Source organism: Triturus cristatus, chromosome 5_2, assembly GCF_964204655.1.
Source record: "Triturus cristatus chromosome 5_2, aTriCri1.1, whole genome shotgun sequence".
NCBI lineage: Eukaryota > Metazoa > Chordata > Amphibia > Caudata > Salamandridae > Triturus > Triturus cristatus.
This window is the reverse complement of record NC_140588.1, coordinates 880,719,444-880,746,903: the sequence shown is the minus strand read 5'-3', so window position 1 is coordinate 880,746,903 and position 27,460 is coordinate 880,719,444. Positions and strand designations below refer to the sequence as shown.

Genomic DNA, 27,460 nt, shown 5'->3' with positions numbered 1-27,460 from the left:
TAATCTACAGCCGCAGCGAGCAAACACCAGCAGTAAAACTAAAGTTGCATAAAGTGTGGCAAACAAATCTGATCAGTGCAGCTATGTCTGTATAAAAACATGGTGCACACGCATCATCAGTTAAGCTACGGCTGTATAAAACTTGAAAAACCAGCATAATCAGTGAAATTACAGATTATAAAACCTGCAAAAGAGCATTCATTACCACAGCATCCCATGACTTAAAAGAACCTAGGCAACAGAAAGGATAAGTGAATCCACAGCTACATTAAACATACAATACCTGACAAACAAGCTTGATCAGCGAACCTATAACTGTACAAAAGTTGGCAAACAATCACGATCAGCGCATCTATGGTTGTATCAAAAATGGAACAGAAGCATGATCAGTGAAGGAAGAACTTATAAAAACGTCAGACAAGCATTGACAGTGAAATTATTACTCTATAAAATCTCGCAAAATAGCATAATCACTGCAGCTACGACTGTATAAATCCTCTTGAACAAGTATGAGCAGGGAAGTTACAGCTGTATTAAACCTGACAACATTTGTGTGATCAGTGAAGCCATGACTAACAAAACCCCAGACAGCAAACATGGTTAGTGAAGCTATAAATATTGCAACAAGCATGACCAGTGAAGATGTGACTGTTTAAACCTGACTGTCTACCTTCAGTGAAGCTATGACTGTTTAAAACCTGCAAAGAAGCATGACCGGTGACGCTCCAACTCTATAAAAGCCATGAAACAAGCATGATCATTGAAGCTACGACTCTCTCAAACCTTAAAAACCAGCATGATCAGGGATGCTACGTTTCCACAAAAACCCAGCCCACACGCATAACCAGTGAAGCTTTATAAAAACAGTCAAACAGGTATGAGCAGTGACGATGATACGTGCCAAACCATATTGAACAGTGAAGCTACAACTATAAGAAACTTGACAAACAACCATGATATCATGATCAGTAAAGCTACGGCTGTAAAAAACCCAACCCGCAAGCATGATCAGTGAAGCGAAGGTTGTATTAATCCCAGCAAAAAAACATTATCAAAAAAGCTACGGCCGTACTAACCCAGCAAACAACCATGATAAGTGAAGCTACAACTGTAAAAATCTAGCAAACAACCATGATCAGTAGAGCTACTGCTGTACAAAACCCAGCAAACAACCAAGCTCAGTAAAGGTATAGCTGTACAAAACCCAGCAAACCACAATGATCAGTAAAGCTACGGCTGTAAAAGACCCAACCCGCAAGCATGATCAGTGAAGCGAAGGTTGTATTAATCCCAGCAAAAAAACATTATCAAAAAAGCTACGGCCGTACTAACCCAGCAAACAACCATGATAAGTGAAGCTACAACTGTAAAAATCTAGCAAACAACCATGATCAGTAGAGCTACTGCTGTACAAAACCCAGCAAACAACCAAGCTCAGTAAAGGTATAGCTGTACAAAACCCAGCAAACCACAATGATCAGTAAAGCTACGGCTGTAAAAGACCCAACCCGCAAGCATGATCAGTGAAGCTAAGGTTGTATTAATCCCAGCAAAAAAACATTATCAAAAAAGCTACGGCCGTACTAACCCAGCAAACAACCATGATAAGTGAAGCTACATCTGTAAAAATCTAGCAAACAACCATGATCAGTAGAGCTACTGCTGTACAAAACCCAGCAAACAACCAAGCTCAGTAAAGGTATAGCTGTACAAAACCCAGCAAACCACAATGATCAGTAAAGCTACGGCTGTAAAAGACCCAACCCGCAAGCATGATCAGTGAAGCTAAGGTTGTATTAATCCCAGCAAAAAAACATTATCAAAAAAGCTACGGCCGTACTAACCCAGCAAACAACCATGATAAGTGAAGCTACATCTGTAAAAATCTAGCAAACAACCATGATCAGTAGAGCTACTGCTGTACAAAACCCAGCAAACAACCATGCTCAGTAAAGGTATAGCTGTACAAAACCCAGCAAACCACAATGATCAGTAAAGGTACGGGTGTATAAAACCCAGCAAACAAGCATGATCAGTGAACCTACGGCTGTATAACGCTCAGCAAACAAGCATTGATCATTGACGCTTGTTGTAATAACTCCAGCATACAAGCATGATTAATGAAGCTAGAACTGTAAAAACACAAAGAAAACAAAGCATACAAGCTGATCAGTGTATCTATGACTGTATACAATGCTGCAAAAAAATGTGAAGCTATGGGTAAATAAAACCCAGTGAGTGTGCATGATCAGTGAAGCTAGGACTGGATGAATTCCTTCATAGCTCGCTCCTTCCACTGTTTGTTTATGATTCTGGGACAAAGCGAGCGAGGAAGCCCGCATACAATTTCCCTGCCAAACAATTAAACTATTTGAAAATCTTGTTCGGGCCATTACCTGAATTAATGTTCCTAGCAGTCGATCCCTCCCTCCACATTACACAATAGGAGGCTTTGTGTATTTTAGAAAAGTGTGAATGGATCATTTCGGAACTACTCAAGGCTGTGAACCGAAGGAAGGATACTCGGAACAAGACCATAAATGTGCAGAGCGGGGTCTGCCAGGGCGGAAGCTTTTAAAAGCAGTGAAATATAAAATTGATTTGTGCACATTTTGATGAAAATCAATACAATTAGCAAGTAACTCAGCACTAGAGAGGGAAATTGATTGCAAAAAGGCTCGAAGGACTAAGGCTGGCACGGCAACCCATCTGTGCCGAGAGCCACAGCAGCAATGTATTCTTTTCATAAACCTGCCTTTACTTGTCCATTAATATTATTTACACACGATGCTCTTCTTTTGGGAGTGTACTGAGCTATCCCTGCAAGAAATCTAGACTGGTTATTGGTGAGAAGTGGTTGGGCCAACAATGGACAGCCAACCACGGGCAGCTCCTCATGCACGAGGCAAATAACACGACTAAAAAATACCTGAGGTGGACTTAATGGAGGCAGGAGACTGGAAGAGAAATGAGTCAAGTATGTTAGAACCCAAAAGACCAAGTCATACCACAGGGCTAAAACACCAATGCAACGAGAAAAGCCTAGAGCAAGTGTTGGTCCAAACAAGGGGGCTAAAAGCAGGGAAGGGCCCCAGGTCTGGGCTCCAGGTGTGTTACTACAAATGGTGTGAGAAAAAAAATCAAGAAATTACATTTATGCCCAGTCTCCTACATCACTGGAAGGGTTACACTTGGGGTATCTTCCTCTTAATGATGTTGCAACATTTTCTACACATAAAACATTTATACTAGCTATTTTCCCTTATCCGAAAGCAGCATGGTCTTGCTTCTTTATTGGCAGCGACATGTTTCTTTGTTTTCCTCTCGGGTGTTTAGAAACATTGCTTGCAATTTAAAAATACATTCACATTGTGCTTCTAGGCACTCAGCAATAGAACCTACCCTTGCAGTGTGCAACAAAGCAAGACTCTGTCAATCATAAACTAGAGCTTCTGATTTCAAGGTTTGGGCGGCAGTAGAGACAACTTCTCAAGTGACAAATATTCCTCTTATGAGGTTTAGGAGTACACGGAAAGCATGAAACATTTAGAGGAGTAAAGATGATTTAAAAAAAGAAGGGGTTTAAGTCTGGCCAGGGGTGCCCCCAGTGCACATACAGCCTGCCTCCGCCCCCACAATGCTCCAAATGGAAAGTAAGAGTCCAGTGGCAGACTGGCATAAATACCCCTCGCCATCGCAGCAGCAGAAGACAGAAGTGACGCGCAGACAGCGTGGCAACCATCCGTTTCCTGACACCACCTCCGCATCTCGCGAGATGGGCGACAGGAAATGGCTCTCATTGGGTGAGGCCCAACCCCTCCCAGCTCCGAGCCAGAGCATCGCAAGAGCCCGAGGAGGCATGGCCCACAGTGGCCCCGGGTCCAAATGCCAGGTGGCGTGGCACTCTGATTAAATGGTGGCGTAATAAATAATAGGTGTCCTAGGTATTCCGCCACATAACAGGAGCATCTGAAATAGAGTTTTGTTATTCCTTTTTCTTCCCACACTAAACACAGGCCAAGTGGTTTTAGGATGTTGACTTAAGGCCACAATCCAAATGCTGAAGTATTTACAGAGAGAATGAGCTGCTGCACACAGACACTGAATTATTTCAAGTGACAGGAGGTAAAGCCTCTCTCCTTTCCAGTGCTTAATTTGTAAAATATTAAGTGCCAGGGCTCTGACCAGGAGGCCACTGAGGTTTGCACCACACATCGTCCTTGTCATTGCTACCAAAACAACTACTAACCATCTCTCGCATGTAAATGCAACAGTCAGATTATTACAGGTCCCCAAAGCTAAAGGAATGGCTGGGGAGGCAGGTATTAGCACTATTGTAATTTATATTGTATTCCTAAACAAAGGTTGTTCTGCTCATATCTAAATTAGATGAGCAGCGCCACAATGTGGTAGACAGTCAACACCATACTTAAAACAGTTAGGTGCTGGTGTGGAGCACCTGGAACCCAATTAAGTGCCGATGCTGAGCACCGGAAAGCACCGGCTCAAATTAAGCACTGCTCCTTTCATACTCTAACAAAGACATTATGTCTCAGGGAGCACCTTCTCTTCTTTTGTCACAAGATAGTCTTTTGCATTTCCTCCTCTGAAGCAAAGGTGGAGAACCTTCTGGGAACTGATGGCCAGCACTTCCCCCAACAAACAGTGAGGTAGGTACAAGCAGACAGAAGCCCCAAACTCGACCCCCCCAGAGAATAAGGTGGCTACAGGCAGGCCCAACCACACTCGTCAGCCCCCTTACCAAGGATAGACTACAGAAAGCCGATATCCTTCAAAGCCCAAACATGCAGACAGTTGATGCCCGCAGGTGGGGGGAAGAAAGTGTTTGACAGTCATTGTTGCCTCCAGCAAGAATGACTGCATCGTAGATAGTCGCCTGCACCCCACAAACAAAGAACTTGAAGCAGTGCTTCACCTGCCCAGCCTTGTTTCCACGTTATGCCTCTTTCTTCAGCCAACCTAAAGTAACTGCCTCTTTACCTCACTTTTGCAAGTTCTATTTTAAAGGTGGATTTCTCCCTTTTTGACTATTTTTCAATTGTCATCTTTCTTCGTTCTCTGCTTTTCACTCTCTTGCCCTGTGTCAAACACTAATGATGACAAATAAGTCCACGTCCTAAAAATGAGTGTCGGTGCCCACTGCCTGCAACCACCGGCACAAATTAAACACCGGCTTGTGCACAAACCATCTTCCAGCACAGAATTTTGCATGCTGGAGATTTTCAGCAGCTTTTTTCAAAATGCCTTCAAAGGTGAAGTTTCTGTTTACTACTTGGTTATTTGCCCTTAAAAATAATGAGGCACCGTGCATGGATCAGGTGTGGAAGGCATCAACTGCCAGAGTCCTTGGGGGCTAATTTATTCACAAGTACAGACATTTTTCTTGGGGTTCTGCGAACGTCCCTGCAGCGGGAAGACTGCTGAGGTGGGCACTCTCTGCTGATCGCCTCTGCATCAGCAGTCAGCCTCGCTCGGTGCTGCTAAGTGGCGGTGCTCGCTTTGCTGAGAATTACAGTTCTGCAGTAAAATTCACTGGCAATAAACCCAACCTGCTGTTGCTGGAGAGTTTAAGTAATAGTTCCTCTTCATCCATTTTCCTATCCCTTCTGGGCCTGTAGCCACTGACCAGATACCTCAAAAGTATAGAATGCCGGCACTCACATTCTGCCTACAGCAAAGCATGTGAGCCCAAGGGTCGGGCATCATTTAGGGCAGTGAGCAGAAGGCTATGACTGCAATGATGGGTGGGGTGGCCATAACTAGAGTTACTACACGTATTGCCATCACTGTTGAGCCGGTGCAGTTCCTGAAACACATGGGAGACTTAAGCACATTTTGGTAATCGAAAGCGCAGCCTGGCAGCAGCATTTTGAATTATCTGCAAGCGGTGGATGGAAGTGTTATCCGCACCCAGGTACAGAACATTGCCCTAATCCAATCTGGATATGACTAGAGCCTGAATTACAGTCCTTATAAGCCACTAGGGGAATTAAACAAAGAATCTTTTTTAGCCATTTAAGGACTGAAAAACAGGTGGCTGTAACCCTAGTCACCTGTGGTTTCAAAGAAAGTTTATCGTTGATAAGAAAGCCCAGATTTTAAAACTTAGTAGACAGGCAACTTTTTTTCTGGTGAAAGTGATAATTGACTGCGCACTGTGTTTGGCCATGTGCAGAAGCCATCTGTGGCATGTCTCCCCACTACAAAAGAATCCAGATTAACACAACCTTTGGGTTGGCGAAGAGTAGTGGGCTAGCATGGGCATATACGAGACAGTGTATTCCTTGAAGAGATCTGCCCAACCAAGCCTAGCAGATCATAGTGTCCTCCACCTGACGCTTCACCAGTCAATAAACTGCATTTGCCTTCCAAAAGGATCACAAATACCAACTCAATGTCAAACACTCCTTTATTCAGGAAACTGCAATGTGTACGTGTAGGCTCCAATCCAGCATGGATCTAACACAGGATATGTATTCATGGCAGTGGCTCATTCGGACAGACCTACTGAACATGGCTGGAACTCCCCAGCCCCCTCATGCAGGACAATAGGATCAAGAGACAACACTTCCACACTTGGGACTTCCTGGGTGAGATACTGCTCCACCCTATTATTCCTGGCCTGCTGATCCCACCCCTGGATTTTCCAGGTGTGTGAACATTGGACTCGATTTTACATGCCATAACATCACATGAGACTCCTGCTGCAATGACAGTCTAGGCTTGACCACTTGGCCATCCCAAGACCCCATCGCATGGTATGGGGAGCATGGAATATTCCACCTGCCAGGCTACCCCATCTCCTGAGCCATACCACTCTCCCCACTGTGACCTACTGCCATTCACAAGCCCCTCTGCTTCCATATGCCACCTGCACAGAGCAGTGAATGAGGATATGGTGCACGCGTGCACGCTTAGAGCAGGCGTTAAATTGAAGGTTATTTTTGTCTCCAGAATGGGGACACTATCTGTGGACTTTGACACAATAAATCTTGCTCCACATGTTAGTCTCTATTCAGGGGACATATACTCACAATAGCTATATTTATTTATGTGAATACTGGCTGAAAACCCTATTTCAGGCCACATGGTATCCCCGCACAAAAAGTGTTGTTTAGCCTAAACATTATTTCTCTCTTTGCCACTTAGACGCCGCAGCACATCTAACTCTGGGCTCCTCCAGCCGGTGGTGAAAGTGAGCAAAGTCCCTGGGTCATGCCCAGGGTGCACTGCCTCCGCCGCAGGGGTACAGCTTGGTCAGTATTATGTGGGTGGGGCATCAGATTTCCCAACAGTCACGCTAGGACATCTTGTTAAAACACATTATATGAGAAGCCCGACATGATGGGGGCTTAAGAGGCAGTGGACAGAGAGAGGAGTTTGGATAATCAACATTTGTTAAGGCCTTTCATAAACAGACAAGAGAGGGTTTGTGTGTTTTTGCCAGTGTGGGCATGTAAAAATCCCAGGTGAAATCCACCAGACACTTCACATTACCCAACAGAAGGCACTTGTACCCAACTACTTACTACAGAATACATTTTTAAGGGGGGGTACAACACCCCAATAGTCCCCCCTGGCACTATGCCCCTGCTCTGCAGGGCCCTGATTCAAACAATGGGCTACTATTGTCAACTATCTCAAGGACGTCTAGGCTAGTGCCTGGCATCAAGACATCAAGGAAGCGTCAGAGCCCACACTGCACAAAACATAGGGGCCCAACCCAGTGTCTAACCAACCCAGTGGGTTGGTGGCCCTAATGGTGACCTGCATATCTTGCTCACTGACTCATTGGTGACGTGTTGCCAACTCATGGGCCATATGTCTTACGGGATGATGAACGGACCAGGCCACCATAATGGATGTCCTGCCACTGACTCACCTTGGGGCTGGTGACCCCCAGTCTAATAGGGAGTGCTACTCATGTACTCCAACACGACTCTAGGGAGAGCTTTTGCCGACTGGAATTTCCTAAGGGGGTGTACCCTCACTACCTCAGTAGTGAGGGGGGCCCAAAGCTCCTGCACACCAATTCACTCTCTCTCTCCCAGGACACTGTGGCCCCGACGTTCTTCAGACACGTCTCTCCATGGCTCTCTCACACCAGCCCTGCACATTACTTATACTAGTGTCGCCCTCACTAGCCTGTGTACGCCAAGGTCGACTGCCGCATGCACCACATTGACTTTCAATAGAAACATGTCTACTGCTAAAAACATCCCGTCCTCAGCAGACGTTGCTTCGAAACTTTTTATGTGCCAGAGTAAAGGGGCCAGCCGTGTTTGAAAAATATTTAACAGTGCCTCTGAGCTTCCGACCGACTGGCAGCTGTGAAAAATAAAACACGACAGAGCAAGGTTGTAACAAGCCAAAGAAACACTAGCGCGCGGCAGCGCGTTAACAAGGGGAGATCAAAAGTAAAGGAAACGTCATTTTCCAGAAAATCCACAAGTGTATCTGGTGAAACTGCCCAGGCAGACTCATGGTTCCCCACGTTACTTTCATCAATGGAAGCACTTCCTCCCACAGCTGTGCCCTGCGCGGTGGCCTCTGGGAGAGGTCGGCTCCTCCCCGCCCCTTCCCCTCCTCAGCTCACCCACCGTCGGGTGAGGCCTTGGAACTTATCTGGGCAGCATGCGTCATCTCTGCGGTGAGAGGATCCCTTCCGCCCTGATGCACGTACTTTTTTTAAAAAAAATTTTTATTAAAACGCCAAGCCTCTCGTTTCATCTTCTAAGAGGCATCGATCCGCTGCACTCACCCGCGCCCTTAATATTATTATCATTAAAAATCTAGTTCCTCGTTTCAACTTCTAAATCTGAGATTCAGTGAGTCATTGACATATGAAATGTGCATTCCCCAGTTTCATCAGCTTCGATATGAGTGAGGGGTGGTGTTTGTGTGTGTCGTGGGAGGACTGGTTGTTTCTTTAGACCATTTGCTTACATTTTCCGGCGTTCAGCAATAACATTACCGACCACAGAAGGCGGAGATGGCCCCGATAAGACTCAAAACCGGGGGCTGCAACTTGCAAACAGAATCACAGAATATGAACTACATTATGAGATCTTGGTGGCAATGGAAGGCCTTTGAGACTTTAAAATTGGGCTAGAAGGACAACAAGAGTAACACGAATGGCCTCTGAAGTGCACCCTCCAAAATCACGACGAATCTGAGGTTTTTTTTCTGCTGACGTTATGTAGCTGGAATTCCCCGTGACTACTGGTGTGTTTTTATTTACTTTACAACCTGTCTGCGATGCATCTTCTGTTTTGCACTTTTTGCACAGCAGCAATGGGAGCGCCTCACTTTTGTGGGATTGATAGGAACAATCATATAGTGCCACACGCAGCCATACAGACTTCAGGGTGCTTTTCATTACAACAAGCATCTGTGTGCCTTCAAAAACACAAAAGGAAACGGCTGATTGACGGGTGGCAGAGTAAAGGCTAGTAGCTTTTAGATGGCTAACACTCACAGCATTAAATAAACCACCAACATCTTGATGAAAATTTGATGCATCACATCAGACTAATGATCCACCGCATACAACTTAGCAGCTACAGTGCCCCCACATTGGCATAGGCCTTACCGACTTAAATGTAGTGTTCACCCTGTTTCTTAGGCTCCCAAATTTAGCAAATACAGGTGATGGGGTACATGAAGATGGGGTAAATTGCCCTATGGCAGGTAACACTGGTTGACTGCCGAAGCCTGAATCAGATTGTAGCTTCCCAGTTTCCATGCCGCCTACTTTGCCTGACGAAGAATTCTCACAGTGCTGTACCGACCTCTCTGGACTCTCTTAAAATGATACACCGTAATGTCACAGACTCTTGAGGTACCACAAAGGAAGGGGAGCGGTACAGGAGTATGATTAGCCAAACACAGGGCTGAGGATGGAACCCCTATGTGACAGATACCTGGGTTAATCACCCTCGACCATGCCTAAGTACTCTGTCCAGGAGACGAACTACATTCATTGTGTGTCCCCACCATCTTAATCAATGCTTGAACCGTGTACGTCCCTTGTCCAATGGCTGCATTTGTCCAGGTCACAGCTACTGATGCAAAATGTCTGAATGTAATTATTGTAACTGGAACTTGCTGTACCCTTGTATCATGCTACAGCTGTGAAGCGCTCAGATGCCTTCGGGCCATGTCCGCGCTGTATAAAATTGCAAAAATAAAATACGTCTCTCAGTTCTCTATGGCCTTGTTCCAGGTATGGTTTATAGTGTATATTTTTGTAGTATGGGTGGTATTTGTATCATGCCAGCTTACATGGCGACCAAGAGAGCACTGGACACGGGTGCAAGGCCTGGGATACGAGTTGGGATTGTTTATAAGGAGTCAGGCTAACATAGGCTCTTATTGAGAGGGAACTTGCCATGGCGGTTTGCTAGCTTAGCTAGCCCTCGTTTACTCCCTAGTGTACAAGGTACAGCAAGACTTTACCGTCCGTGAGGGATCTCAAATCTTGAATTACTCTCCTTCTCAGAGACAACACATTAGTCCCCTTTAGTAACTGAAGCGCTCAGCCTGTCTTCCCTCTTCCTGCTTCACTTGAGACCAACAGCGCTTTGAAGCTTGAGTAATTGATGGGCGGAGCCATTCTGGGCGTAGATTAGAGAAGCAGGCCGATGTGTAGTTACCTAATTATTTCTGCTTTCCAAGACTATTCGGTCACCCAGAGGTGAGGCGCCCTCAGGGCACTCTATAGGTTTTAAAGTCTTTGCTTAAAATGTGCACGGAAATTTTTAATACAACAGAAAAGCTAGAATAAAACTAAGGCAATATCCCTGCTCAGGACACCATAGTAGGAATTAAGCTCTTATAAATAAATACTTGTTTTGGACTGTCGAATCATTGTGATTTGGTAGTTCACATATGATTCAATTTTCAATTTATTTTTTCTGGGCAAACCCCATAATAAACAATACAAGTATAATACATTATAAAAACCCTAAAAACAACACTACAAATACTAATGCGCACAATAAAAATTATTAAAATGTAATCCATCAAAATCATTTCATCAAGCTTTCTGTGCACCTTTCATATTCATACCTAACTTTCTTCTCTTGATCCACACACAGTATAAAAATGTACTCACACCAAACACATTCAGAGACGAGCACAATCGGAGACGAAGGGTCACACTGTAATATTTTAAACTCCTCGGGGTAATTCCTAATACATAAAGTGAGGCATAAATGGCGGATCTATTTCTTCCGCGCTAGATGATAAACAAAACTAAGAAATAGAAAATACTTTTCAACTGCGCTTTCATTACACATAATACAGGACTTACTCGGGTTAGCCCCTCTGTCCCATTTATACGGAAAACTCCTAATTCCTAAAGTGTCGTCTCCAAACGTAATAAAAAGAGTCTTTGCCTGCGCTGGTGAAATCTTATCACGAAAAGGCTCAAAAGCCGCAACTGGTTTTACGTCCAAGAATTTTCCTAATGGGCTGCCCTTTAATGCCATTCTTTTGGCTCAGACTAACATTACACTCTTAATATTGTTCTTCCAGTCTAACATTGGAAGATGGATCTGCCCACATTTCTTCCAAACCCAAAGCGCTCACAGCCAGACCCTCGCAGACCCAGGGTAAGGAACTGGCCGAGTCCAGCCTCAGATCTCGTGAAGGTCCACCCTGTAGATGGCAAGTTTGGATGTAGATCACACACTTGTCCAATACCACACAGGTCTAAAAACACTTGTATGTTACATTTTATTTAGGCTCAAGTCACAAAATAGCAGAAGCAATGGTGTACTTTGAGATAAATTATCTTGCAAATGTACTCTATGTTAGGGTTAGTAAATTCACGTTTTCAAATCCCCAAATCTCTGCACCGTACAGGAAGGATGACTGAAGCTTTGCCCTATAAATATCTAGAGCTGGAGGCACAGGTTTAGTGAAGGTTGCTGTATGGGTCCTTCAAATTGATGCACCTTGATGGCATTGTAGCTCTATTCTTCTCAGCATGAGGCCTCCAAGATAAACTGTTATCAACTCGAATCGTCAAACGTTAGACTAACACTTAAAATAATGTAAAATCTTACTTCTAAGTGCCTTTAGGATAATGAGACATTTGCTAGGCCACCCAACCCATATCTGCTGTCCGATACTACAAAGCACTTAACATTTTATAAAAATCCGCTTTCCAACCTTCCACTCATCACGGAAGTGCAAAGGATCAGATTTTCCTTTTCCACATCATATGATGCAGAGCTTGCTCGGAAGTGAAATACTGCAATACCTTCGTGTACCCAGAAGAAGGATCTCCTTAGAAAGCTTTTTCCTTTTTTCAATAGATGGTCTCAACTGACTAATATGAAGTCCAGCACACCGTTTACATCTTCTGACAGTCGGGAACTCAGTCTATAGCCAAATGTCAGTGGTGACTGCTACACTTTTTTGGGCACCCACCTTGTTGATAAGCTGCTCCACCACCACCACCTATATTAGCGTGGTAAAGTTCTGAAAAAATGCTTACAGTGTTTATATTCTGGAGTAGCTAAACCTCAAGAATTTGGTGAAGCCATCAAAGCACTTGAATGTATGCACATTTTAGGAGATGAATGCAGCCCAAATCCATCTGAAGACCTCTACCTCAATACAAACAGAGCATTGTTGCATTCCAGCTATATGGGATAAAGCAATATCTGCTGCACATAATAAGGGTAATGTATGTGTCTGAATAGTTCCATGACCATACGGATGAACAAGGCTGAAGACCAAGTCCCTTTATGAGGTCATGAATGTCTGGGATGACTTGCCATAGCCTTTTTACACATGTCGGAGGGTATTTTATTCCTTATAATACCTAATCACATCATCTTATTATCTACAAATTGATTAAATAATTGATTAAATACTTGGTGTCTTGCTCTTTCATATGAGGTTAATGTGATGGATCACTTGGGAATCAATCTAAAAGCATGCGTCTTCTTCCAGACGACTCCAGCACTATGAAATGGAATCTTCACAGATGTAGGTATGGAAGAAGTGACCTAGAAAAATAGCTTTGATCAGGTGATTCTGAAACAGGACGCCAAACACTGGATGCCCTTTTGATGTTTCTTTTACACATGGAACATTTCAATCAAACCTGAAGCTCTCCCAGGCCACGCAGACCAAGTGCCTCTACCACTGTAAAAGTTAAAAACATACGGATGGGAGCCCCCAAATGCGATAAATGTTTGCTTTCTCTATGGGACTACCCCAAATGGAAGCCATGTCTTACGCATGTAGGAAACACTTAAAAACCTTGTAATGGAATGCTCAGTAGCTTTCTTTAATGCACTATAAATAGAAACAAAACCTAGATTGTATTGCGCATCTACAGCATGGCAGGCTTACATTCTGTATCCCCATTTCTAAAAATAATAACATATATATATATATATATATATATATATACGTATACACACATATATCTATATCTATATCTATATCTATATCTATATCTATATATATATATATATATATATATATATATATATATATATATATATATATATATATATATTACCTACTGGCGGTCGCCAGTAGGTAGTTATAGTTAGGACCACGTTTCCATAGGAAATCCGCAACATTCTATTTTGAATAACTTTGGCGCCGGTCGACGAATCCTCGCGAATTTTTCAAAATAGGTGGGGCGCTACGCTCCGCTCCTACCCTGAAAGTCTCGGGGGGGATTCGTCAAGCGGGGGCTGAGATAAAAGGGGGGTCCCAAAACGCGTTTTTCCCATGCATTTTTCCATAGGACCTTTAGACACAGCTACAGCCCGAACGGCTGAACAGAATTACTAGAAATTTGGCAGAGAGGTAGTCCTCAGGTCAAGGAAGTGCCTTTTGTAGGTTTGGTGTAAATCTGTTCGGTAGATTCTGAGAAAATAGCCTTTAAATCAATATATATATCTGAGCCAGCTTACGGTGCGCTTACGGTACGCTTACCGTACGCGTACGGTGGCGTGCGCGAGCGCGATTCTGATTGGTTCTTAGATCTTAGTAAACATTCGAATCGGCCGAAACCAGGAAGCGGTGGCCGCCATTTTCTCTCTCGCACTGAGAGTGATGATTAAAATACAAAGACCAAAAACATGTAAAGGGGCAGTTTGGACAGCTCCAAAACACCTAGCCATGTTGAGGGAGTCCCCAAAGATCCCCCAAGGCCAAAAACGGAATATTTTTTTTTCGCTAATTTCGCCGATTACGCGTACGGCGTACGGTAAAAAAATATTAAAAAAAAAAAATATCCACACTCACCCCACCCTGTGTGCAAATGGTGCCCGAAGGGCACCATTTGTGCATGGCTTATAACGGGTGCGAAAAATTAAAATATTACCTTTCAAAACGAAGTGCATCATATGGCCTCCATGTGCGCACGGTGCGCGAAGCGCATCGTGCGTACATGGCCCATCTAGCGTAACGTGGGCACGCGGTGCGCGTAGCGCACCGCGTGCCCACCGTGCGTGCATGGCACTAACTGCGTAAAGTGGGCGCGCGGTGCGCAAAGCGCACCGCGTGCTCACTGTGCGCGCACGGTGCGCGAAGCGCACCGTGCGCGCACGGAACGAACTGCGTTAAGTGGGCGCGCACGCCACGAATGGCGTAAAGTAACTTAGCATTTAAAAAACCGTACAAATTCACTGAAAAAACCATAGGTTTCACACACGTTATAGTTAGGAATTAGCATTTAAAAAACCTTGCAAATTCACTGAAAAAACCATAGGTTTCACACATGTTATAGTTAGCGGAAATTTTACTGATAAAAAACCAATGAAATTCCCCCGTTATAGTTAGTGCAGGCAACTATAACTCACGCGACCGCAATCTTCTGCTGATGACATATGTGTCTTTATGAAAAAAAAATATTTGTAATATATGTATAGCTAAAAATGTATGGAAGAAGACATGGGCAAATAAGTGTCTAAATACAGTATTAGCATCAGCAGAGGATTGCGGTCGCGTGAGTTATAGTTGCCTGCACTAACTATAACGGGGGAATTTCATTGGTTTTTTATCAGTAAAATTTCCGCTAACTATAACATGTGTGAAACCTATGGTTTTTTCAGTGAATTTGCAAGGTTTTTTAAATGCTAATTCCTAACTATAACGTGTGTGAAACCTATGGTTTTTTCAGTGAATATATATATATATATATAAATTCACTAATGCAAGCATTGTCATCTAATTGAGCCCTTATTTTCCAATTTAGTGCAACAATGCAATGTAGACATGCGTAGCAGCAATGTAATCATTCTCGGATAAGGCCTTTAACTGGAAGCTGTGGTTTCACCCTGTCAACTGCGCATAATTTGTATCATTAGCTTTTGTGTATCTATAATTGTGCTGCAGACAGTGTCTTGCGGATGCTTCACATCTGGCCTGAACATTCCAGCCACCATTAGCTTTCTTCACACATAAAGAATTCAATTAAGAAGGAAATGCCCGCCCCAAGGACATGCATAGTCTTGTGCCAAAGACAGGCTGGCTCAGTATATGCCATGTCCCGACTAAAAATGATTAGCTTATTACAGTGTTTCTTCGCCAAGATTTGTAAGAGTCCCCCTCAAATATAAAACAAGGGTTCTGGGTCTGCTTAGAGTGCAGAAATATACAACTGTATGGACGACAGGGGGACAGTGTGTTACACTTTATCCAAAATATGTCAACAGCACCATAGCAAAAAGATTATACATAATACACATTTCTTACTGGATGGAATGCTTAAATGAATCCCACCTACTGGTAATTCTCTTGCTCGAAATTCCTGTCTGGTAGTTTTTGCACACTAGGGCTAACCACATACACATCAACCTTGAACCTGTTAAGGGCTAACCACATACATATCAACCTTGTACCCATTAAGAACAGTACACTCGGAACTGCCAGGCTTTGTCCCCTATAAATGGAAACACAACTAACCCCAGACCAGTGTCACCTTTGTGTGGCCTCCTCAGTAAGGTGCAGCTTAGGTCTTATGGCACACTGAGCACAGAGCCCACATCGTAATAGTATTTATATAGCGCTTAAAAAGCCTGACGAGGCATCAATGCGCTTTTTTGGCGAGTAGCACGCTACTCCTGAACTCAAAAAAGATTAGTGGTGAAATAGTATAGTGAGATATCAAATTCATTTGAGCGGTGGATATGTTAGTCTGTTATTTGGATTGGAAAGGATAGTGGAGGGATAGAGGAAGGAAGAGTTTGCATTTATATGGTGCTTGCTACCCCTGATGAGGTGTTGAAGCGCCTTTCGGCAAGTAGCACGCTGCGTGTGTGCATGTCCATCAGACTTGGGGATTCTCACTGAGAAAACCAAAACGTACCAGTGCTGCAGAAGCAGCAATAGCTCTGCACTAATGAGGGGAAGAAGGCTGCTCACACTACACTATCCATTTACATGCCACACTGCTCACACTTTCCACTGCACTTGGTTGGCCCTTTCATTTAACAGTGCAGAGTACCATCTGCCATCAAATAATTTGTTATAAACAGGACCACTGGAATTATGTGATTGTGCGGCTGTGGCGATTTTCATATAAATATAAATTTACTGTATATGCCACATAATCCATCAACTGCTGCATAATCTGTAGATTATAACTAAAATATGTTTGTTTCTAGCTCAAACAGTTCAAAAGTTACTCAAATGCAGCAACACATACTGCTGCGCAGTGTAAGGCCATCTGAAAAAGTTGATTGGTAACCTTTCAGTTGCTTATTGCTGTGTTTGGGTGCTAAACTGGTACTAATGAGTTTCAACTAATGCCCAGACAGATTTAACAAGTTTAAAAATGTCAAAATGTGCCGCATTATTTTCCTTTCCTTGCTGCAGAATTTACTCAACTCTGCTGCATAATTTGCTATTCCCCTGCAGCATAATTCATGTGGTCCTAGTTTTAGACAGAACTTGGGGAACAGCAAACAAACAGTGATATGTGTACCATAAAGGGACATAATACAGGCACCCCTCCATACTAAGAGCCCGGCAGTGACAGACATTGTACCTAACATTGACCTAAGGGAGAAAAAAACACACACATGCATCCCCACTACTACCACCACGATTGAGCAACCAGGTATCAAACACACTGCCCAAGATATGTTAGCAACACATTGAGGAAATTTGTTCCAAATGCTAGTTTGTGTAACTCTCACATTGAATTGTACTTATGCAAGGACTTGTTTTCACTGAAAAACAATATCATAGCGTTTATTAAAACGCATAAGTCACACCACAGAGCTGACCGGTCTGAAACTGAGTACTGTTTTGCACTCAAGCAAGGACTGCGATGACTACAGTCATGTAGCAGACATTTTAACTGTAGGTCTGAAGATACATGGTGAGTAGACATTCAGTATTCATGCAAAGTCTCACCTGCCGGAGTCTGGCATCTATTTCTGTGGCCGCTGTTGCGCATGTGCAGCAATTACAGGCTTCTTGAATAGTAAATGTGATTTTATCAGAAAAGACTCCTGGGAACTATAGGACACCTTAGTGAATTCAAATCTTTACACAGACTGCTCCGAAACAGCACTTATAAGAGCCACCCAAGTCCTAGCCCGTTCACAGTTCAACTATTGTAACTCACTGCTAAGAGACTGAAAAAAATGTTTGCTGTGCTCCAAATAATAGGAAGCTTGTAATGACTCTTCCACTGACTTGCACTGACGTTCATATGTCAAGACATATGATCACTAGAAGGCACAGAAACACGTCATAGCACTTGCTCTCCATTAACTACAGGATTCCATTCAAATACCGCTCTTATACACAAAGCATTCTACATACAAAAGTCTCCCTACTAAGTCAATAAAGTACCACAGCCGAGCAAACAGCACAATATCAGAGTTGTTTCAGTTATGGCATTTTGTAACAGGGCTGATATTGCAGCACTGCTGCAAAACCGGTACCCACGGGTCCAAAACCGGCCCCCCACCCTTTCGGCCCACCAGGAAAACATCTGGTGCCCCCTACGGCCAGTCCGGCCCTGGTTTCATTCAAAGAGATACGATATAATGGCAAGATTGGACTTTAAGAACACTAAAAACTTTGTACAAATATTATTTCCACGATTGAGTGCCGCAGTCCAATGAAGAGTTCATTTAACTAATGAAGTACACTCAGTGTGTGGAAAAAGATAATGCACAGACTGTTTGCCAGTCAAACTAATGGTTGCATGTAGGCCAGACTGAAACTCTTATATTGGTGAGCATCCTGGACAAGCCTGGCCTCTGGAAAACTCAGATGGATACACTGCACACTGATCTTCTGAGAAATGGCAATGATAAATATAACCAAGGACTATTTCCCAGTCCACATCTGCCTGCAATCCTCCTTTAGGCCTGCTAACACACCCTAGAGTAAAAATTCAAGCGTAGGTTGAGTCACGGTAATACCGCAGACCACAGACCTGGAGGTGGCTAGAGGTCTGCACCAGGGTAACATTTATCAAATGCCAGTGTTCGTCCTGGATGGGAATACAAGGGGAGAGCTGTTAACTTCTCACAGACATACCTTGTACCAAGCTTTAGTCGAAAAAGACCACTCATCTCTTGCTCATCACAAGAAGCTGCAACACCAGTGATGGGGACTAAATGTTAATGCAGGCTGCTGTAGATGGAGTTAAGGCAGAAGTCGGTACACATGTTTTTTGTTTGTCGTGCTTTAATGCACAGTGTGGCAATTTGTTTAGTTTTATGTACAGACAAAGGCAACATAATAATATTATAATATATGGGATTCTGGAATCACTGTATATTCTCTTTTCTCTAATTTCTTGATAATCTGCTACTTGTGATGCACCCAGTCATCGACTATAGAGACATCAGAACTCGGCTATTATAAGTTATTACAGTCGAGTTCTGACATCACAATGCCTGCTGCCAGTGTCAGCAGCCGAGGTGAAAGGCAGGTATGGTCATGGAGCATAATTAAAGCACCGGCAAACATCCTTTACAACGCATGAGTTACAATGCATGTCATTACCCCGCATTTTTTACTCCACAAAAACGTTTACAACGCAGGGCTTTACACCACAAACCATTACAACGCATTCCCCATTTCAACTTCCCAGAGGAGTTAGAATAATAAATTGCGTTGTAATGGACAATGCGGGGTAATGGCACACGTTGTAAATCCGTGCGGAGTAAAGTGTCCTATTCAAAGCACCTGTTTAAAGCGACATTGCTTTTCTTTCTTCTGCTCTATTTTTTAGCTTACAATGACAGAGGGAACATGTTTATTTTTTGCACTCCTCAGATAGTTAGAGAAAAGCTAGAATCTTTCTTCCATTTTCTCTGCATTCCGAGCAGCTAAATTTTTAAATACAAATAAAAATGAACTTTTATTAAACTGTTTCTAATATCTGTTTGCAACAAATAACTAAAAGGTTTTTGATGTGTTTAATTTTACATTGAAGGTTTTAATTTTCTTTTTCATGTTTGCAAATATGCTTGGTCTTTCACATGAAAGAGCTATGCACCAAGGTTTTAAGTGGTTAGTGGGAAAGGTGATGGTGTGATCATGTTTTATATGGGATAAAGTACCCCCCTGGCGCACATGATATGGATAGTGCAAGTCACCTCGCAGTTCCATCACGTTATAAAGGAACTCCGCCTTCGGCCTCGTTCCTCTATATGGTTATGGAACTCCAAGGTGACTTGCAACATCCTCATAATGTATGGCAAGGGGTGCTTTATCCCTTATATACACTTCTTATTGGCACAGAAGTGGTGCATGCTCATTTTCCTTAATGGCAGTGCTTAGTAACAGAATGGTATCATTTTTAGCTGGCACTCCTAACTGTAAAAGTGGGGGAGAAGAACAAGTAAATCAGCACTACTTATGGGGAATAGGCTTCGCCAGTGGTTAATTTGTAGAAAGTTACGTGCCGGGGCTCTCGTCAGGAGGCTGTTTGCACCAGCCCATTTCTCCTGTTAGCGCCACCTAAAACACAACCAACTGCTAATCATGAGAGTGGGGCGAGGATGTGGCATAATGGCCAGAGCTACAGACTTCAGAGCTGGGTAACCAGGTTGAGTCTCTGCGTCAGCTCAACATCCTGTGTTTCTGAGCAAATAACTTAATTCCCCCGTAAATGAATGCGTTCTTAACTAGTATTCATGTAAAGTGCTGGTGTTGATGATTAAGAGCCGGTGCCGAGCGCTGGAAACCACTGGCTCAAATTAAGCACTGGCTTTGCCATGTTCTAGTTACAACCCTCCCCTACTACAGCGAACCCATGGTTTTCTGGGAGTAGGAACTGGAAAGTTCTCAAGGGAACAGTCACAGAGCCTCAGATATGCACTAAGAGGGGTACATTTGTCAATTCCTGTCGTTTCAGGTCAAGATCGGATACACCAAAACATCATGACTTTCAGACTTGAAGCTCCTGGGTAAACATATTTAACATTAGGAGGCGTGGTGGGTTTACCCTTCAGAAGGAAGAAACGACAATTCCTTTCTAACAAAGCAGCATTTGTGAGTCTGAACCTCATCTGTTATCCAGAGTAGTTCCTTTACCCTAGGGCGAGATTTTGTGGGTTGACAGCAGACTGAGGCTTCCTATGGTAACAATGCTATGCCTAATTCAGTGCAGTTTCTGGGAAACGTAGGTAGCTTGTGTGAATGAATCCTTCAGCCGCGTACATTTTACAGGCTGGAGTAAGGATGCCAACCTTTTGAAGAAGGCAGGTTTGTCTCTCGGGTGTCAGGTTAAAATCAAAACACGCCTTAGTCAGACTGTAAGACTAACAAACACGGAAGGAAAGGAGGAAAAGCTAAGACACACGGGAATGCTAATATTGAAAATGTAACAATGCAGTTCGTGTGATGAAAAGGTGTACAGAGGTTGTCATACTGTGCAAGTTGTTCAATAAAAAGAATTTACAAAAAAAAAAACATGCCTTAGTCGCACAGATCTCCCTTTTAAGGTAGGACTGTCTCACTTTCAAGACATAAAATTTACGATTTTGTATTTTTATGATCTTTTTCTCACTTAAAATTAATTCTAATGCTAAATATATTAGAAAAATGAGATGACGGTCCTCTTTTTTTATGTAAAATGCCCATTTAGATTGGACTGTTCTAGAAAGCAGAGCTTAATGACGTAGTATGTATATATGGGAATAATATACATAAATGTTTGGAAAAGGCATAAAAGGCAGCACTAGAAAAATATAACCTATTGACTTTGTCATGTATGTTTCTAAACCTTCGAAGCTTGGAAGAACATGTATTTGGACACTAAGCATACTGCAGATTAATGCTTCATGCAAACTGACTGACCACATTTACACCACGCACATGATCCTTGCAGGTTCCTTGGCACTGCAGTGGCACCCTTGCTTTACGCTTAGCATGTGCCAATAAATACATTTTGATAAAATCATTTACCCAACAAGACCACAGAACGCCTCCTGAGACCCCTCTGCAACGCGATAAAATAATTTTGAAAGATTGAAGTATGACATGCTGGGGCACATCCTTTCCAGCTTTCTCTGCCACAGACCAACCACACACAAAAAAGCAATTTCTAGTTTTTCTTCTTCATCTTTTTCATTAACCAGCTGCACCTCTGCAAATTAATCCGGAGATGGCACCTTTGGGCACTCAGTCCTGTGCATTGATGCGCTGGATCTGGAAGGCTGGCAGTTGCGCGTACCACGCTGCCTCTATCATAGGACAGAATTGGCTCCATATTAGAATGCAATTCATGCACGGGATTAGATTAATTCCTGGGGCAAAAACCCACAGGAAAATACAGATTACAGGCATGCGGATACCCTTGAAGGACTTTTACCTTACCAAATCTCAACTATTCAGCTTTATGATCAGGGTGCACCAGATTTGTTAAATTGCTTTTATGTTAAATTAGTTTACCTTCAGATGGAGGGTGAAAGCAGGGGAGTAGTGAAAGGCATTTTAGGTGAGGGCTTGGCTCTCCAGGACCCTTTCCCATTGGATCTCTTCCAACAGCGGGTTCAAAATTGCTGCAATGCGTGGCATGGCTTTGCAGGGTCGCCCCTTGACTTGCTTCTTCCCTGGCGCCCCTGGCTACTTAGTTACAGAGCAGCAAGCACGCTTCAGTGACCCCCATATCAATGAGAGGATAGGAATAATGGGATCATTTCCCCAAAGTATCTAGCAACATACCTAAGGGTCTCTCTCAAAATCAACCTATTCATTTCTAATAGTGATCCTGGTCTTGGCCATGCTCCTGCCAAATTTACTGCTTATTAAAAAATCTTATTGTGCTATGAGTTGTTAATAACATAAGGTTTAAAAACGTTATATTAAGGGAAGTAACGGGGGAATCTACTTAATAAACAATAATTTGACATACGTTACACAGAACACACAGCTGAAATTAATAATCCTATTGTGATGTGCAGCTGAAATTTAAAACTGTGCAGAGTTTGGGTCTGGGACCGAATTGGTAGCATGGACAGTGAATTACAGGAAATTGTTGTATACAGTCTATAAACCTGCAAATAAGATAAAGAATCAGTGGCCTTTTCACTGAAAAATATGCAGAATATTGCTTAGGTGCTAAATTTTTCAACATTTTACTCAAAATTGGAAGATGTTAGCAGAAAGGAAACAAGAACCTATGAAGATGTGATAATTTTGCATATGTTCCCACAGTACATGAATGCCCTGAAAGAGTAAAAACTTCCCTTTCTCAAAAGAGTGTACCCGATTTACACCATTAGCACATGCCCGTCAAAAAACCTACAGCCATTCCACGAGACTAACCACATAGACACACTACAAACCACCAGCAACAAAATGAGCCCCCCTTTGAGTCAATGATAAGTGCAAACATTACTCTATCTCTGCTTCACTCTACGCTTAACCACAGCAACAGGTTTGCTGTGATGAGACTGGTGCACCCCTCCATACCTCCCACAGAACACTCACACTCATCCCATACACTACTCTATAAACCCAGACTCTCCCAACCATGCACACAAAATGGAGTCCCCTTTTAGACAATGGTAAGTGCAAACATGACTATCCCTCTGCTACACTCTGTGCTTAACTACAGCAACATGTTAGCTATGACGGATTGTAGCACCCCTCCATACCTCACACAGAACACCCAAACTCATCCCACATTGGCCACTCTATAAGCCCAGACTCTCCCAACCATGCACAACACATGGAGCCCCCTTTTAGTCAATGATAAGTGCAAACATGACTATCTCTGCTTCACTCTATGCTTAACTACAGCAGCATGTTAGCTGTGACTGGATTGTAGCACCCCTCCATACCTCACTCAGAACACCCAAACTCACCCCACATACACCACTCTATAAACCCAGACGCTCCCAACTATGCACAACACATGGAGCCCCCTTTTATTCAATGATAAATGCAAACATGACTATCCCTCTGCTTCACTCTATGCTTAACTACAGCACCCCTCCATACCTCACAAAGAACACCTAAACGCATCCCACATACACCACTCTATAAACCCAGACTCTCCCAACCATGCACAACACATGGAGACCCCTTTTAGTCAATGATAAGTGCAAACATGGCTATCCCTCTGCTTCACTCTATGCTTAACTAGAGCACCCCTCCATACCTCACAAAGACCACCCAAACTCACCCCACATAGACCACTCTATAAAACCAGATTCTAACAACCATGCACAACAAATAGAATCCCCTTTTTTGAGCACTTAGAAGCACTTGACACTTCATTGGGGTTTTGAGGCACTGTGCACTTGCAATAATTCAAAATGCATGCATATAGAAGGAGGGGTGTAAAGAGGGAGCATGTATGGAACTTAGCAAGCCACCAGAGCACTGCACCATATACAGCATTTAGCCTGACCAATGGTATCGTTTTTCAATGAGCCATTTTTCAAGTGGGCTGCACTGCACCTTTAAGAAGCTATTTTCATACTTTGCTGTTCTCTGCAAAAATCAGACAAAGGATGTTCAGCCCGCATGGCTGTGATGCATTTTCTGTTGCCTGCGCTTGAAGCCCAGGTTACCGCTGTACTGCTGTATCGCTAAAAGCGGTTTTCAATGACGCCCTTTCCTTCTCATGTCAGCACAATTACCGCAACACCAATCGACTCACATTTGACTCCGCAGACCGGATTAAATTCAGCAATCAATGCTAAACAAAATAAAGCATGCCTCTATGTGCTTGTGTTACAGCAAGCATGTTGGGGTGCAGCAAGGTGTGAAGAAAATGCAGTAATTAGATGTTAAATGAATCCTGGAAAGCCACTACAGCTGTGTCCTCATTACAAGACCTATTAGAAGGGACGCCTACCTTCCAGCTATCTGCAACAGAGCACACAAGGTGGTGAGTCACATGTGGCGTGTGCAACTTAATTCACATGGGGGTGGCAATTTAAATATGTAAGAAGAGGTTTGCCACTGTCACAGTTCCAGGTGGCTGTCACCAGTGTAAAGCTTGTTAGGTGATGTCCCGCTGCAAACTAGGTACTGGTGCTGGACCATGATTGCCCAAGACCTCTGAGGATAAGCATGAAGTGTTGCAAGAAGTGTGGGAATAAACACAGTTGTGCAAATGGACACTTGGCATCTTTTAGCAGTAGTTTGACTCATAAGGCAGAACGTACCTTAGATGGAATGGGGGTTCACCAGTTTATATGCTACAAGGAATCTAATCAAGGGCATCAGACGCCTCGCTGTTGGGCATGAGTGGTCAGGGAGCCCTGCACACATATTCCTATTCTCTAAACCCCAGTAGCATGGTACAGAGGTACTTGGCTAGGTCTGGATCCTAATCATGATATACCCTCTCCCAGAATGCATTGCCACCCCAGAAGTATTAATATGTTTTTAGAGATCATGAAGTAACCCAAAGCGTAGAAACATAAATAATGTCATTTCAAATTCTTCTTCTTTTAATATTCATTTTCTTCAACAGTTCAGGTCTCACTTCTTCACCACTTTAGCATGTGGGTCTGAAACAAAGTTCACCGGAACAAGCATGGAGATTGTGCAAACGTTGGCTCAACTTTTTGTTTTCTTCACTAGAGCAACCAATCGTCAGCCCACCTGGGTGAATGTAGTTCCACTTTCCAGTGCTGCGCCTCCTCTGCACTCCCAGACAATAACAGTGTCTTTCATGTCCAAAGAGGGTGTATGACCCACTGTCAGATATTTTGTTCTATGACATCACCAACCAAGTATCATTTGTGCTGTGCAATTATCATGAGAAATGGCATTCATTTGTTGATAACCTTTGCCCTTTCCAATAAAAATTTAGATCATGGACTCTGTCCGAATTAACCCCACGTGTCATCAATAACCCCTAGACACTCCAGCCAATCAGGTACAGATGCAAGAACATTGAGTGACATCCCCAGGGATCATGTGAGGCCCACCCTCGCCGATGCCCCTGACAATGGCTCTTTGGGGCAATTCAGTTAGTTTAAAGCAATAGCAGACGTCAGGTATGCTATGAAAAAAACGTTTCCATATTTTTATGGGAGGTGACAGTTTAAGAGAGAGAGAACCCTCACAGACCACATTATGTTAGATACAGAGTATCAGTGTTGCGCATGTCTTTGTGAACAAACAAAGCCCTCTCATTTTGTAAACTCATTCAGCTACAGTATTACATTAGATGTTACATTTTGGCATGCCTTTATACTGTTTGCAGGAATATTACATGTAATAAGAGTCCATGAACAAACCCCAGGCCCACCTATCAACACTTTCAGATGGCGCAAGGTGAGAATTCAATATCTTTGAACACTATATGTTGGTTTGTTATTGATAATCACGGCCTACAATCAATGCAAGAACTAACTCAACAACAACACGCACGACTTTGGCTATTAAAATGCACACCGATAAATGGCCCACTTTTCTGGCACGAACGTCCAAGAGATCAGTCACAGATGATCTGTCCCCCACTCCCCATTTCAGAAAGCCCCTTTCTGGCCATACAGTACATTTTTAAAAGGGCAAATGTGTTCTTTACCAGGGCAGAAGCTGGACAGTTCATTCCCCATAGGAACCGTTGAATTCTTCATTGGGAAAATTGACTTGGAACCTCAGCCAATTGTTTTTGGATTTATTGCCGTTCGGGATCAGCACGCTGTAAATAAAGAATCTATTATACACCACTAGGGGCCTATGAATCACACATAGTATCACTCTCTGAAAAGGCTAATTCTGCATGCGAGGAGCCGCCATTTGCATCCTTTAAGGCCACTAAAGTGCGGGATATCTTCTCCGTCTTGTAGCACCTGCACGTGCCGGAAGCGGAAGACAAGGTGCTGCCTTCTGACAGATGAAGGGGGTTCCTGGCAGGGTCTGTTTGCCTGCGCGGCATACTACACTCATAGGAGCGCCCCCTTGTTTTCATACTGGAACATGAATCATAAAGGAACTGCCTCCTCTCATGGCCTTGCTGATTAATCCCAATGTCCACATGTTCCTCCAGTGCGACAGTTCTCCTTTCTACAGTGGTATCGGGTTTGAGTTATGTTTGGTCTTTTGAGTGAAAGTGCACGGGGCACACGAGGCCAATGCACCCTTGTTGCCCCTTCCGCTGGTATTACCACTCACCTGCCTTCCTCATTGCAGCCTTAATGCATGAATTTGTGCCTCATGCAGGATACGGGCAAGCAACTTGCTCTCTATCCATGCACACAGATATTTTTTGATACGGCCGCCTCTTTTGACAGCTACATCCACAGGGCACCGTCTAAATATACCAAGCAAGAGAGACCAGTAGGCAAGGCGACGGTATGTGGCAAACCTAAACTCTGACAAGGATAATGCGGTATCAGCGGAACACTTTAAATCCATAGTAATGGGGCACTACAGAATCATATCCTTAGCAAAGAACTCTTTCGTGAGGCTCTCACAGTTCTTCGTCTACCAGTCCTGGGGCTGTATTACACAAAGTGGCCAGGGGGCACAGCGGGCGTGTGCGCCCACTTGGTACGCCTCTGGGGCTTAATGGTATGACAGAACAGGTGAGGGATCGTACTGAGACCTATTTAAATCCACCCAATCAAGGCTTCCCTTCCCCTGCAAGGTTGCCAGCTTCCCTCTATGAAAACAGAGACAAGCTAACAACATTCCTGCATTAGAGAATATAACAATTCTCAGGCCGTATTTATTACAAATTCATGAACGCAACATTAAAAACATTTCACAATCATTCTTGCATATTATTTACAATATGTACATCATTTTATTTTTGGGAATAACTAATACATGGAATATCCTAACAATAACTCTTAAAGGAGTCATGGTTCACCACTCTCCAGGCACCTATGGCACAGACTTTTCCAATTGACTAGGCGGCCGTGATCCCCCAACAATAAGTTGCACATCACAAGGTGAACTCACCTGCCCCTTCAAGATAGAAGTTATCGTTGGCCAGCATGAAATCTGAAGCCCC

At 43.4% G+C, this 27,460-nt stretch overlaps 1 protein-coding gene across 5 annotated transcripts in view; it reads right to left on the bottom strand.

The window, feature by feature from the left end:
* The window catches only part of MAMLD1 (mastermind like domain containing 1), a 296,270-nt gene that overhangs the window by 239,694 nt on the left and 29,116 nt on the right, over window positions 1-27,460 (bottom strand). The window contains exon 1 of one of the 5 annotated variants that reach the window (XM_085608009.1): window positions 26,027-26,108. The exons of the other annotated variants lie outside the window; for them this stretch is intronic. Within the exon in view, the coding sequence (XP_085464135.1) occupies window positions 26,027-26,050 (24 nt within the window). The 5' untranslated portion in view covers window positions 26,051-26,108. Of the gene's footprint in view, window positions 1-26,026; window positions 26,109-27,460 lie in introns of those variants that run through there. 5 annotated transcript variants of the gene reach the window in all.